The sequence below is a fragment of the Taudactylus pleione genome, unplaced genomic scaffold (genome assembly GCF_031769625.1).
Source record: "Taudactylus pleione unplaced genomic scaffold, aTauple2 ptg000447l, whole genome shotgun sequence".
Taxonomy (NCBI): Eukaryota; Metazoa; Chordata; class Amphibia; order Anura; family Myobatrachidae; genus Taudactylus; species Taudactylus pleione.
The window spans coordinates 8,004,967-8,020,256 of record NW_028284849.1 but is presented as its reverse complement, the minus strand read 5'-3'; the positions used below and the strand labels follow the sequence as shown (position 1 = coordinate 8,020,256).

The 15,290-nt window shown below is 49.1% G+C and overlaps 1 protein-coding gene across 2 annotated transcripts in view; it reads left to right on the top strand.

Moving 5' to 3' along the window:
* CRISPLD2 (cysteine rich secretory protein LCCL domain containing 2) overlaps positions 1–15,290 on the top strand; it is a 138,965-nt gene that overhangs the window by 84,644 nt on the left and 39,031 nt on the right. For both annotated transcript variants that reach the window (XM_088448036.1, XM_088448035.1), the window contains exons 3-6: positions 11,996–12,114; positions 12,752–12,884; positions 13,335–13,450; positions 13,965–14,065. In XM_088448036.1, coding sequence (XP_088304162.1) covers positions 11,996–12,114; positions 12,752–12,884; positions 13,335–13,450; positions 13,965–14,065 — 469 coding nt within the window. The remainder of the gene's footprint in view (positions 1–11,995; positions 12,115–12,751; positions 12,885–13,334; positions 13,451–13,964; positions 14,066–15,290) is intronic.

Genomic DNA, 15,290 nt, shown 5'->3' with positions numbered 1-15,290 from the left:
TCCTGTCACTCACTCTGCTGGGCTGTCTCCTGTCACACACTCTGCTGGGCTGTCTCCTGTTAGTCACTCTGCTGGGCTGTCTCCTGTCAGTCACTCTGCTGGGCTGTCTCCTGTCACTCACTCTGCTGGGCTGTCTCCTGTCACTCACTCTGCTGGGCTGTCTCCTGTCACTCACTCTGCTGGGCAGTCTCCTGTCACTCACTCTGCTGGGCTGTCTCCTGTCACACACTCTGCTGGGCTGTCTCCTGTCAGTCACTCTGCTGGGCTGTCTCCTGTCAGTCACTCTGCTGGGCTGTCTATGCGCAGCGAGCGAATGCATTGTGAAGTTTCGCTACGGTATGCACACGTGCACTGCGATGAATACTCATACGTACAATGTATACCATCAGCAGCAGCGAGCGTTCGCATCTTAGCGAGAGGGTCTGAATGAGCTCCTCTATTCCATCTTCTATAGTGCTTATCCTATATATGTACAGGAGGAGGCAGATTAAAAAGCATCCCAGTAGCACTTGTTCCCCCTCAGACCTTATTGCATGGTAAAGTGGAAAACAATTCTACCAATTCCATGATAATGTGACCACTAGGGGGCACTGTTCTATTGTCATCTAAGTTAGACATGATGGACGAACACTGGAGCTCATTCAGACGCGTTCGCTCGCACCCAGCATATGCAAATCCGGCACACACCCAGCAAGGCAGGTGAACGCACGGCAAGGCATAAGCACGCCCACTATGTCTTGGTGTGCGATCACTTTGTGTATGCAGATGCCCACCAGCCTGTTATAAGACGCCCACTTGTGCACGTCATCTCCAGGAAGTGTATTAAAACACTGGTACATCAAGGAAAATCGGAAGCGATCGCAGCGCTTGTGGTTGCCTTACCCTACCGCAAGCACTGCGAGGACTTCAGTGTAATAACCAGCCAGGTGACGTGTACTATGATGTTGCCTGTTAATTATGCACGCCTCTGAAATGGCGTTAAGATGCTCAGGTACGCCTGTGTTCGCACCTCCACTCCCCCGTTATTAATGGTCAGCCCCTGTCACCACCCACAAACGACCTCTCCTGTCACTCACTGTGCTGGGCTGTCTATGCGCAGCGAGCGAACGCTTCCCGATCTCTCGCAGTGGTACACGCTCGCAGAAAGCAACATTCGGCCAGCTACGAGCGAACGCATCCTAGCGAGTGGGTCTGAATCAGCTCCACTGACCAACCAAATAGATTCCTTTCTTACATATAAACGTGCACATACATGAGCTTTCCATCCAGAATGTGGGATCACCATGACGGGAGAGAAAACACTGAGCGGGTCAGCAGAAATGTGTGTGTGTATTATATGGTGTCCATCCAGCTGCTGTGCACTGCCGTCCTCTCCAGGAGTGAATGGGTTACGGCTACAAGAATAGATTAGGTGATAAATAACTGGAGCCAGGAGTTTATTGCAGGTAACTTCGCTGCCCGCGGAGGTACCAGACGGGTAAGAAAGGACCTCATTCTAGGACTGTGGAAAAGTACAGGGAGAGGGAAGAGCTGGCAGACGGAGCCGGAATGTTTGCCATGAAAATTACAGCCTGAGGACCTGATTCCATGGTCCGATGTGACCTGAAGTGACTTCAGAGAGTGCGGAGTGGCCGTAGGTCGGCCGTGTCCTATATAGTGCATCATTTCAGCGTGCAATAAATTAGGAGCACTCTGCGTCTCTCACATCCCCGGCCAACAACAACATTCAGCGCCTGAAATATTTGTCCTTCTAAAATAACATTAAAATCTCATCACACTTCCAGATTTAGGAGAGGTTGTGTCAGGGCCTGGCTGACCTAATGCATGCTTGCCCACGCTCCCAGGACTGTGTCAGGGCCTGGCTGACCTAATGCATGCAGGCCCACTCTCCCAGGACTGTGTCAGGGCCTGGCTGACCTAATGCATGCAGGCCCACTCTCCCAGGACTGTGTCAGGGCCTGGCTGACCTGTCTAATGCATGCTTGCCCACTCTCCCAGGACTGTGTCAGGGCCTGGCTGACCTAATGCATGCTTGCCCACTCTCCCGGGACTGTGTCAGGGCCTGGCTGACCTAATGCATGCTTGCCCACTCTCCCGGGACTGTGTCAGGGCCTGGCTGACCTAATGCATGCAGGCCCACTCTCCCGGGACTGTCAGGGCCTGGCTGACCTAATGCATGCAGGCCCACTCTCCCGGGACTGTGTCAGGGCCTGGCTGACCTAATGCATGCAGGCCCACTCTCCCGGGACTGTGTCAGGGCCTGGCTGACCTAATGCATGCTTGCCCACTCTCCCAGGACTGTGTCAGGGCCTGGCTGACCTAATGCATGCTTGCCCACTCTCCCAGGACTGTGTCAGGGCCTGGCTGACCTAATGCATGCTTGCCCACTCTCCCAGGACTGTGTCAGGGCCTGGCTGACCTAATGCATGCTTGCCCACTGTCCCAGGACTGTGTCAGGGCCTGGCTTACCTAATGCATGCTTGCCCACTCTCCCAGGACTGTGTCAGGGCCTGGCTGACCTAATGCATGCTTGCCCACTCTCCCAGGACTGTGTCAGGGCCTGGCTGACCTAATGCATGCTTGCCCACTCTCCCAGGACTGTGTCAGGGCCTGGCTGACCTAATGCATGCTTTCCCACTCTCCCAGGACTGTGTCAGGGCCTGGCTGACCTAATGCATGCTTGCCCACTCTCCCAGGACTGTGTCAGGGCCTGGCTGACCTAATGCATGCAGGCCCACTCTCCCAGGACTGTGTCAGGGCCTGGCTGACCTAATGCATGCAGGCCCACTCTCCCAGGACTGTGTCAGGGCCTGGCTGACCTGTCTAATGCATGCAGGCCCACTCTCCCGGGACTGTGTCAGGGCCTGGCTGACCTAATGCATGCTTGCCCACGCTCCCGGTACCCCGCAAGAGTAGACAATCCCCCCACGAAAGTAAGCAGTCCGGGAGTGCAATGAATTTCATCATCGTAGCTCCGCACCCTTGTTTATAATGCCAGTAATATCGGCATTATAAAGCGGGGGGTGGGGCCTCGATCGTGTTGGCACGCCCCCGCTCCACCTACTTAAACCATCCACACCCTCCCTGCTGCACCGACCTGGCAGCCCGCTCCTGGAGGGGACTGCCAAAATGTCGGTAAGTATGGTCTAATGCCTTATCACACTCCTACGTCTGTGATTTATTTTAATTCTGATTGGTGACAGGTTGGTCTGGTCCTGTGAGTATTCTAATGCTCTGATTGGCTACAGGTTGGTCTGGTCCTGTGAGTATTCTAATGCTCTGATTGGCTACAGGTTGGTCTGGTCCTGTGAGTGTTCTAATGCTCTGATTGGCTGCTGGTTGGTCTGGTCCTGTGAGTATTCTAATACTCTGATTGGCTGCTGGTTGGTCTGGTCCTGTGAGTGTTCTAATACTCTGATTGGCTACAGGTTGGTCTGGTCCTGTGAGTATTCTAATGCTGATTGGCTACAGGTTGGTGTGGTCCTGTGAGTGTTCTAATGCTCTGATTGGCTACAGGTTGGTCTGGTCCTGTGAGTGTTCTAATGCTCTGATTGGCTGCTGGTTGGTCTGGTCCTGTGAGTGTTCTAATGCTCTGATTGGCTGCAGGTTGGTCTGGTCCTGTGAGTGTTCTAATGCTCTGATTGGCTGCTGGTTGGTCTGGTCCTGTGAGTGTTCTAATGCTCTGATTGGCTGCAGGTTGGTCTAGTCCTGTGAGTGTTCCAATGCTCTGATTGGCTGCTGGTTGGTCTGGTCCTGTGAGTGTTCTAATGCTCTGATTGGCTACAGGTTAGTCTGGTCCTGTGAGTGTTGTAATGCTCTGATTGGCTGCAGGTTGGTCTAGTCCTGTGAGTGTTCTAATACTCTGATTGGCTGCAGGTTGGTCTGGTCCTGTGAGTGTTCTAATGTTCTGATTGGCTGCAGGTTGGTCTGGTCCTGTGAGTGTTCTAATGCTCTGATTGGCTGCAGGTTGGTCTGATCCTGTGAGTGTTCTAATGCTCTGATTGGCTGCAGGTTGACCTGGTCCTGTGAGTGTTCTAATGCTCTGATTGGCTGCAGGTTGGTCTGGTCCTGTGAGTGTTCTAATGCTCTGATTGGCTGCAGGTTGACCTGGTCCTGTGAGTGTTCTAAAGATCTGATTGGCTGCAGGTTGGTCTAGTCCTGTGAGTGTTCTAATACTCTGATTGGCTACAGGTTGGTCTGGTCCTGTGAGTGTTCTAATGCTCTGATTGGCTACAGGTTGGTCTGGTCCTGTGAGTGTTCTAATGCTCTGATTGGCTACAGGTTGGTCTGGTCCTGTGAGTGTTCTAATGCTCTGATTGGCTACAGGTTGGTCTAGTCCTGTGTTCTAATACTCTGATTGGCTGCAGGTTGGTCTGGTCCTGTGAGTGTTCTAATGCTCTGATTGGCTGCAGGTTGGTCTGGTCCTGTGAGTGTTCTAATGCTCTGATTGGCTGCAGGTTGGTCTGGTCCTGTGAGTGTTCTAATGCTCTGATTGGCTGCAGGTTGGTCTGGTCCTGTGAGTGTTCTAATGCTCTGATTGGCAACAGGTTGGTCTAGTCCTGTGAGTGTTCTAATGCTCTGATTGGCTGCAGGTTGGTCTAGTCCTGTGAGTGTTCTAATGCTCTGATTGGCTGCAGGTTGGTCTAGTCCTGTGAGTGTTCTAATGCTCTGATTGGCTGCAGGTTGGTCTGGTCCTGTGAGTGTTCTAATGCTCTGAGTGGCTGCAGGTTGGTCTGGTCCTGTCCTATTATTTCGAACCAAATAATAGGATATATCTCACGAAAACGATGTGTTTTTTGGATAAAAAAAAAAGGTAACTTATCGTGGATTAATGATAAGTGCTGTCGTCGGATGGCACTTGGGGCTAATAGGATAGCCTTGCCGCGATCAATTAGCAGCGCTACTTTAGCCTTGCTAATTGGATACCCCCCTAAGGCTTTGATTGGCTGCAGGTTAGTCTATTCCTGTGAATAATACTAGGCTCTGATTGGCTGCAGGTTAGTCTATTCCTGTGCATATTAGAAGGCTCTGATTGGCTGCAGGTTGTTCTAGTCCTGTGCGTATTATAAGGCTCTGATTGGCTGCAGGTTGGTCTAGTCCTGTGCGTATTATAAGGCTCTGATTGGCTGCAGGTTGGTCTAGTCCTGTGCGTATTATAAGGCTCTGATTGGCTGCAGGTTGGTCTAGTCCTGTGCGTATTATAAGGCTCTGATTGGCTGCAGGTTGGTCTAGTCCTGTGCGTATTATAAGGCTCTGATTGGCTGCAGGTTGGTCTATTCCTGTGCATATTATAAGGCTCTGATTGGCTGCAGGTTGGCCTAGTCCTGTGCGTATTATAAGGCTCTGATTGGCTGCAGGTTGGCCTAGTCCTGTGCGTATTATAAGGCTCTGATTGGCTGCAGGTTGGTCTAGTCCTGTGTGTATTATAAGGCTCTGATTGGCTGCAGGTTAGTCTATTCCTATGAATTACCAAGGCTCTGATTGGCTGCAGGTTGGTCTAGTCCTGTGCGTATTATAAGGCTCTGATTGGCTACAGGTTGGCCTAGTCCTGTGCATATTATAAGGCTCTGATTGGCTGCAGGTTAGTCTATTCCTGTGAATTACCAAGGCTCTGATTGGCTGCAGGTTGGTCTAGTCCTGTGCGTATTATAAGGCTCTGATTGGCTACAGGTTGGCCTAGTCCTGTGCTTATTATAAGGCTCTGATTGGCTGCAGGTTGGTCTATTCCTGTGAATTATCCAAAGCTCTGATTGGCTGCAGGTTGGTCTAGTCCTGTGCGTATTATAAGGCTCTGATTGGCTGCAGGTTGGCCTAGTCCTGTGCATATTATAAGGCTCTGATTGGCTGCAGGTTGGTCTAGTCCTGTGCGTATTATAAGGCTCTGATTGGCTGCAGGTTGGCCTAGTCCTGTGCGTATTATAAGGCTCTGATTGGCTGCAGGTTGGCCTAGTCCTGTGCATATTATAAGGCTCTGATTGGCTGCAGGTAAAGGCCTCCTTACATCAGAGATTGATTGCAGTAATTGTGCAATCGATTGGGTATAAAAATCTTTCCCTTTTTCAATCGATTGCAGAGTTGCCACAATCGATTGAAAAAGGGAAAGATTTTTATACACAATCGATTGCAAATTGCACGATTGCTGCAATCAATCTCTGATGTATGGGGGCCTTTAGTCTATTCCTGTGCGTATTATAAGGCTCTGATTGGCTGCAGGTCGGTCTAGTCCTGTGCATATTATAAGGCTCTGATTGGCTGCAGGTTGGCCTAGTCCTGTGCGTATTATAAGGAACTGATTGGCTGCAGGTTGGTCTAGTCCTGTGCATATTATAAGGCTCTGATTGGCTGCAGGTTGGCCTAGTCCTGTGCGTATTATAAGGATCTGATTGGCTGCAGTTTGGCCTAGTCCTGTGTGTATTATAAGGCTCTGATTGGCTGCTGGTTGGCCTAGTCCTGTGCGTATTATAAGGCTCTGATTGGCTGCAGGTTGGCCTAGTCCTGTGCGTATTATAAGGATCTGATTGGCTGCAGGTTGGCCTAGTCCTGTGCGTATTATAAGGATCTGATTGGCTGCAGGTTGGTCTAGTCCTGTGCGTATTATAAGGCTCTGATTGGCTGCAGGTTGGACTAGTCCTGTGTGTATTATAAGGCTCTGATTGGCTGCAGGTTGGCCTAGTCCTGTGCGTATTATAAGGCTCTGATTGGCTGCAGGTTGGTCTATTCCTGTGCGTATTATAAGGCTCTGATTGGCTGCAGGTTGGCCTAGTCCTGTGCGTATTATAAGGCTCTGATTGGCTGCAGGTTGGTCTAGTCCTGTGCGTATTATAAGGCTCTGATTGGCTGCAGGTTGGTCTAGTCCTGTGCGTATTATAAGGCTCTGATTGGCTGCAGGTTGGTCTAGTCCTGTGCGTATTATAAGGCTCTGATTGGCTGCAGGTTGGACTAGTCCTGTGCGTATTATAAGGCTCTGATTGGCTGCAGGTTGGCCTAGTCCTGTGCGTATTATAAGGCTCTGATTGGCTGCAGGTTGGACTAGTGCTGTGCATATTATAAGGCTCTGATTGGCTGCAGGTTGGTCTAGTCCTGTGTGTATTATAAGGCTCTGATTGGCTGCAGGTTGGACTAGTCCTGTGCATATTATAAGGCTCTGATTGGCTGCAGGTTGGCCTAGTCCTGTGCGTATTATAAGGCTCTGATTGGCTGCAGGTTGGACTAGTGCTGTGCATATTAGAAGGCTCTGATTGGCTGCAGGTTGGCCTAGTCCTGTGAATGTTCTAAGCTGTGACTGATATGTTTGCACACATACTGTAGGGGAGAAAGGGAAATACAGCAGACGCTCACACCATGACCAAGAAAATTGTCATTTATTTTGTATTCTTTCTGGAAGTAAAGCCCCCGAGCAGTGTAAATAGCTAATTATAGTGAGTGTGTATATTAATGATGTGTCATTTGTCAGGGTGCCTGGATAGGGGTGTGTAACAGAATGTAGTCAGAAGCTATATAGCTGGATTATCTCTCTCATTGTAGCTGGAATAGTCTTCCATTTGTAGCAAAGCCGCTTGGCAGGAGCTGACGGGAGCCAGATGTGCACAGGATACGCTGGGATGAAATACACCAAAACTTAATGGCTCAGACAGGACTGTGCAGCCTCAGAGCTTCTGCTGTATCCTGTGTATATTCCCAGCTCCAAGTGCATGGACCCCGGCCAGCACTCAGTGTAAGAGAAGCTATATGCTGGGGATGTAGTGTTTACTGTATGGAAAATAAGCCACTTTTATCCAGCCGAGACTTCGCTCCCTCTGACGGGAAGGGGGAGAGCCGGCTGCTCACCCAACCTCTGCCCTACAACCAACAGCAAAATCATGTGTGTATATAAATATAGTGTATATATAAATATATATATGGATATATATATATATGGATATATATATATAGTTTATATGTATGATGTGTGTGTATATAGATTTTGTGTGTGTGTGTATAAATGTTTGTATGTATGTGTGTATATATATATATATATATATAATATAATATATATAGCATTCCCGCTAGGCTGTCTTAGCGGGGTGCAGCGCCCTGCCCTCCTTCTGGAGGGCAAAAAGCACCCTGCCCGCACAGCCTGCAGGTGCCGTTCTCACCCGCGGGACGCAGTGTCCCGCGGGTGGAGAAACATGCGGTGTCGTGGTGACGTCCCGGTCACCTCCGGAGAATAGACGCCGGGCGCATGCGCCCGGCATCTATTCTCCCTTTCTGCAGCGCTTGGGGGCTGCCCGGCATGTCCGTAAGTGCCGGGCACGCCCCCAAGTATGATGAAATGGTGACGCGTCTTATAGACACGCCCCCTTTTCATGACCACACCCCCTTTTCGGGCGCACGCGCGAGGGTTGCCCTCTCTAGCTCCGGCGGCAGAGTGAACACTATATATATATATAAAATATATGCTGTGTGTATATGTATGTATGTGTGTATAAATGTTTGTATGTATGTGTATATATGTATGTATGTATGTGTATATATGTATGTATGTATGTGTATATAATATATGTATGTATGTATGTATGTGTGTTTATGTATGTATGTATGTATGTGTATATATATAAAATATATGCTGTGTGTATATGTATGTATGTGTGTATAAATGTATATATGTATGTATGTATGTGTGTATATGTATGTATGTGTATATATGTATGTATGTATGTATGTGTGTATATGTATGTATGTATGTATGTGTGTATATGTATGTATGTGTGTTTATGTATGTATGTGTATATATATAAAATATATGCTGTGTGTATATGTATGTATGTGTGTATAAATGTTTGTATGTATGTGTATATATATATATATATATATAAAGCAAATGAATAGGGAATTTGGAGAGTAGTGATGTCACTCCTGTAATATATAGCCTTATATAGGTAGACTAGTGATGTCATTTGTCACCTGGCCAGCACCTTGCTCTGTTGTACAAGGAATCCTGTCACCCGCACAGTACTGTAACATGCACACAGCACAAATCACCCAGCGGTTCCCAGACCTGTGATGACCTGCGTGCCAGTCTGTCTGACGTGTGTCTTTCCGCCACTCACCGGCCTGCGGCAGTGGACGATGAAAGTGGCCACATGTTTGCGCCGGCCGCGTCTATTTATTTATAACTTCTCTTATAATAAGGCACCTGCATCTCATACACAGCCACATAAAGATGTGTTTCATTATTATTTATTTGTTTATAGCACCACTAAGGGGCATATTTACTAACGTGCAGATGTTGCCCATAGCACCCAATCAGATTCTACTTATCATTTATCTATCACCTTCTAGAAGATAATAGCTAGAATCTGATTGGTCGCTACGTAGCACCACCCATAGTCCGTAGCGCCGTACAGGAATAGCATGATATACAGGATGAGGCTTAGGATGATAACATGAGCTGCAGCAATGAGAATAGAGGAGAATGGGAGACCAGAGAGTAGGAGGTTGCAATAATCTAAGCGGGAGATGACCAGGGCATGAATAAGAGATACGTTATCCTCATGGGGGATAAGTACGTTTTATTTAAATTGAAATCTTTTTTTTTTTAATGGTTTCTTTAACCCTCTCCTGGCTGTGTAACGTGTTAGCATTGGTATACATCACTGGTGACCATTATATTCATAGACTAATAAGAGTCAAATGAGGACCCCGGGGGAGGGCTCGCAGAAAGGTTCAAAGGTAACATGAATTAAACTAAAAAGACGAAGTTCTGTGGGTGACATTAATCCACCGTGACCTCAAACAGGCCGGCCCGATCGCGCAGGGCATCTGCGTACTCTCCCTCCCATGAGATTTGGGAGAGTCTGGATTTAGTTTAGAGCAGTTAAATGCAGGTATGAAATGTAAGCACCAGAATTGCCTGTTTTATATGCTAATATACTGAGAGCCGTATACATATGGGGGCTTATTTACAGCTGGCCCAAACATATGGAGGCAGGGATACGGGAAATACGTATTTCCATGTATCTGCAATCTAATGCACGCATATGGCGCACTTACGGTAGCCTGGAGATTGCGTAATTTTAGTATGCACCCCTATGGCGGGCGATTTGGTGTGCCATCGCTGGTGATCTAGCACCACTGCAACAACATATCGCCCGCAACTGAATGGGCCCCATTAGCATTTGCACCAGGGATGCATTTGGCGTACAAATCTATGTACTTAGCCCCTTGTTAGCGCATACAGGGCCTGATTCAGCAGAGGACAATAATGCGAACGCAGATGCGAAACTGTGCTATTAGATGAAAAGCTTACCCGGGCATAGGGGCGATAATGCTTACCCGGGCATAAGGACGATAATGCTTACCTGGGCAATAATGCTTACCCGGGCATAGGGGCGATAATGCTTACCCGGACATAGGGGCGATAATGCTTACCCGGGCATAGGGGCGATAATGCTTACTCGGACATAGGGGCGATAATGCTTACCCGGGCATAGGGGCGATAATGCTTACCCGGGCATAGGGACAATAATGCTTACCCGGGCATAGGGGCGATAATGCTTACCCGGGCATAGGGACGATAATGCTTACCCGGGCATAGGGACGATAATGCTTACCCGGGCATGGGGACGATAATGCTTACCCAGGCATAGGGGCGATAATGCTTACCCGGGCATAGGGACGATAATGCTTACCCGGGCATAGGGGCGATAATGCTTACCCGGGCATGGGGACGATAATGCTTACCCGGGCATAGGGGCGATAATGCTTACCCGGGCATAGGGATGATAATGCTTACCCGGGCATAGGGGCGATAATGCTTACCCGGGCATAGGGACGATAATGCTTACCCGGGCATGGGGACGATAATGCTTACCCGGGCATAGGGGCGATAATGCTTACCCAGGCATAGGGGCGATAATGCTTACCCGGGCATAGGGACGATAATGCTTACCCGGGCATGGGGACGATAATGCTTACCCGGGCATAGGGGCGATAATGCTTACCCGGACATAGGGGCGATAATGCTTACCCGGGCATAGGGGCGATAATGCTTACCCGGGCATGGGGACGCTCACTGCTGCCTTCTTATCTGCGTGCGACGTGGAGCACCTGCGTATATATTGGTAATATTGACGCACATCAACCAGCCATGCGGGCACTGTGGCAGGTCTGACCTGTCTCAAACACTGCGGCTCTCCTCGCACGATTGATTTTATGCCGTGAAAGCAGCCGCAGCGGCTAATTTATGCGCGCCCACGGAACGGCATTTAAACGGTCAGACACGCCTGCGTTCTCCTAACCACCCCACCGATACCTCCCCCAAACGCTGACCACATGACACTCACTTTGCAAATGATTCCTTTGTGCGTACGTAATCGCAAAACGATAGTGATGCGTCCACAGTGCGATGTACACGCATGCGCAATGGCATAAAAATCACTAGTTCTGCGTAATGCACAGAATTGCGTTCGCTACTGAATCAGAGCCACGTAGTGTAGTGATAGTAACGTTATATTATCCTATTCCTACATAATCGCTTCATGACCATTATTAATAATTATTATTATTAAATGTCAAATTTTATTTTAAATATAAAATGTAATTAAACACAAACATCCCAAATCTATTATCTCCCTTTTAGAAACTGAACGGGGCTCTTCTGTCCTTCAGTAATCTATATGGAAATGTCAGTAATGTAAATGGCCATGACTTGATATAATGTATCCGCAAAGGTAATTGTCAGTGGAAAGGGTCAGTATCAGCCAATCAGAAGCGGCAACACAGCGCGAGTCACCATCATCATTTCGTGTTGTTACATCAGCAGTACACAACCTGCGAGAGATACTCCCCCTACAGGCGAATCTGCGTTTGTGCGCAAGCCCAAGGCCTTTAATGTACTCAGCCTACGCTTCCCCGGCCTTGCGATGCCTCCCCAGGAGTAAGGAGATGAGCAGCTGTATATAGGGCGTATTCCTGTGTGTTATATAACCCATAACGTCTTCCTTCGTCCATGCAGACTTGGGACGATGAGCTGGAGAGATCCTCTGAAGCCTGGGCTGGGGAGTGTATGTGGGAGCACGGACCTGCCGGCCTCCTCATGTCCATTGGGCAGAACCTGGCCGTGCACTGGGGCAGGTGAGTGTTACATACCCCCAACACAGGGCCCTGAGATATTACTGTAACACATAGGAGGGGGACAGTATAGGGAGAACCGCGCTGCTAGTCATGTGCAGAGCAGTAAACTGCACAGTTATGACGTTATAATGGCCGGGATGGCGCTGTTCTGCCTTCCTAATTGTGGGCAGCAAGTACAGGCTGGCTGTGTGCCAGAGGCATTTACTCTCTATTATATTTACTAAGCAGCCGCTTGTTGGCGGTTGTGGTCATGGGGTTTTAAAAGGGCCGGAACACTCCTGGATTTGCATGTAATATTATTGCCTTTTTAAATCACGTCACTTAGTAAATATACCCTTGGGTAACATCGGTGTTAGCACCTATATACTGATGTTATAAAGGAAGAGCCATCCTGTATATACAGCCTATTAACTCACAGGATACTGTGGCTTGAGGCACGAGGCACCTGGCATGTTGTCAGAGGGGATGGGATTGGCCCTGGAAAGAAGGGATGTCTGAGAACGTTGGAAACCTGGAGGACTGTATATATCACTGTTTGGTTATATGTCATTAAGCTGCCGTTATACTGTTAGATTGCCGACGCCTCTTGTAACCTATGGAAATCCTATTCTCATTGCCTTTTCTTTCTGGTTTAAAGATATCGATCTCCTGCATTCCATGTCCAGTCCTGGTATGACGAAGTGAAGGATTACACGTACCCCTATCCCCATGAGTGTAACCCCTACTGCCCAGAACGATGCTCGGGTCCCATGTGTACCCATTACACCCAGGTAAAAGACATCCCAGAGGTCTCCATACATTAGACATCTCCCTTCCCTGTGCACCAGTGTCCTGCCTCTCAAGGCTCCATACTACAGGCCCAGTACGGGTATCCTGTGTCCACAGGGGCATTAGGCAGCTGAGACTTGTAGTTCCCCTGTGAACGGAGAGACACAGGTTGCCTGATTGCTCACTCCAAGCCCCCGTGTGTATTACTGCAGGACTGTTAGATTCTGTCTGTGGCCAGGAATGGTCCTACCTGGAGAAATACTCTTTGATATTCTACATAAGTGACGCGGCAGCGATCTGAGGTTCTGCAGCAGCCTAGACACCTATAAGTGACCTCTCCTCCCACCAGGTCCATAAGCTGCGCAATGCAGTCAGGGGGGGGGGGAATTAATGAACAGACTGATGTTACTGCTGTTATCAATGTATTTTTCACCCATCTTTTCCATTTTCAGATTGTCTGGGCCACAACCACCAAAGTGGGCTGCGCGGTGAACGTGTGCAAGACGATGAACGTGTGGGGAGAGATCTGGGAGAACGCTGTATACCTGGTCTGCAACTATTCCCCAAAGTAAGACCCAGGACATGTCTCTCCAAACTCGATAAAAAGGGCTTCACTGGGGCCGCACAAACAGACCTTTCATTGCCGGCCATATAGCTGGAAAATACTTCACCTGGCGTCAGCTAATCTTCCCATGCGATAGACTCAACCTTTATTTCAAAACGTCTAAATTTAATTTCACCCCCCCCCACCAAACTGCATGAATGAAACATAACAGGACAATGTAGAACACGGGGCTGATAAATGTGAGACTAAGTGGTTTCTGTGCAGGGGAACAGCGTCCTCTGTGCAGAAAATGCTAATCTGGTTTAATGTGCCGGGGTTCTCTCTCTGTGCTTCAAAGCATCTTACTATTCATTCATGGAGGCAAAGCACAGGTCACTCGCCTCGTGCCCACAATCTGTCATCGCAGCCGCACAGTAGGGACATTCATCGCCTACCTACGCTTGAGCGGCCGGCAGCACAGAGGACATCTATGGCAGATGTGCGATACCCACACTCTTCCCCTCTTGTTTTGTTTCAGGGGAAACTGGATTGGCGAAGCTCCATATAAGAATGGAAGACCCTGCTCCGAGTGCCCACCCAGCTATGGAGGCAACTGCAAGAATAATCTCTGCTACAAAGGTAACTTCCCCTCCCATCCCGTGAGACTAGTACAGGTGCGAGGCCTGGGGCCGGGGGAACGTGCAATCTCTGCCCTGCTGATCTCCCCTTGGTATAAAGGAGGATGTCTCCTATATGTGTCCGAGGGCCTGATTCAGCAAGGAACGCACAGATACAGACGCACGCAATCAGGCGATTATTTCACATTGCGCGTACTAGCTATTGCGTTGGGAACTGCATTTGCAGAGGCTACGCAGACCCAGAGCGCAGTGACTGACAGGAAGTGCCATTTGTGGGTAGTGACGGGGGGGTGGTCGGGCACACGCAGGTGTGTCTGGGCGTTGGATGGCGTTTCAGGGGAGTGCATAATTAAGCCATTGCGGTGGCGGACGCAGCCTGAGCTCTAGTTGCACACAGGAAGTCTCGCTATGTCTGCGGGAGGGTCAGGTCAACCACTATTGTGCATATGGGTCCGATGGTTCTCGATGTTACCGATGTCTTGCCAGGTATAGAGGACGCAAGTATAGGGAAGTTATGTAGTGCTGGGCGTCTGCTTATTCTGCTGCGATTGGCGTGCGTATGCATTCATTAGCATGTTCTCGCAGCGGCCGGGTGCATGCGTCTGCATCTGCGCGTTCCTGAGTCAGCCCCAGAGTCCGGTGGGAGGCCGTCCCCTGGGACCCTGCCTGTATTACTATTGTACCTCACATGGAGGTAAGATGGGGGGGGTGATGTAAGTGACAGCTAACCGGACATGTACCATGGCTGGCCATTAAGATGCTGCTTCTTCTTGTGACCCTGTGACCATAGTCTACCAACGCCATCATATATATCGCCACCGCGTGGGCTCTACCCTCTGCGTGTGACTAACATGCACCACTATAATTCTGCTGTGTGGGCTTTACCCTCCACATGTGACTAATATGTACTGCCATACTTCTGTGTGTGGGCCCTTCCCTCCATCTATGACTAACATGTACACCGACATGGTAGTCTGTGTCTCAGTGACATGGTACTATGTGTCTCAGTGACATGGTAGTCTGTATCTCAGTAACACGGTACTATGTGTCTCAGTGACATGGTAGTCTGTGTCTCAGTGACATGGTAGTCTGTGTCTCAGTGACATGGTACTATGTGTCTCAGTGACATGGTAGTCTGTATCTCAGTAACACGGTACTATGTGTCTCAGTGACATGGTAGTCTGTGTCTCAGTGACATGGTAGTCTGTGTCTCAGTGACATGGTAC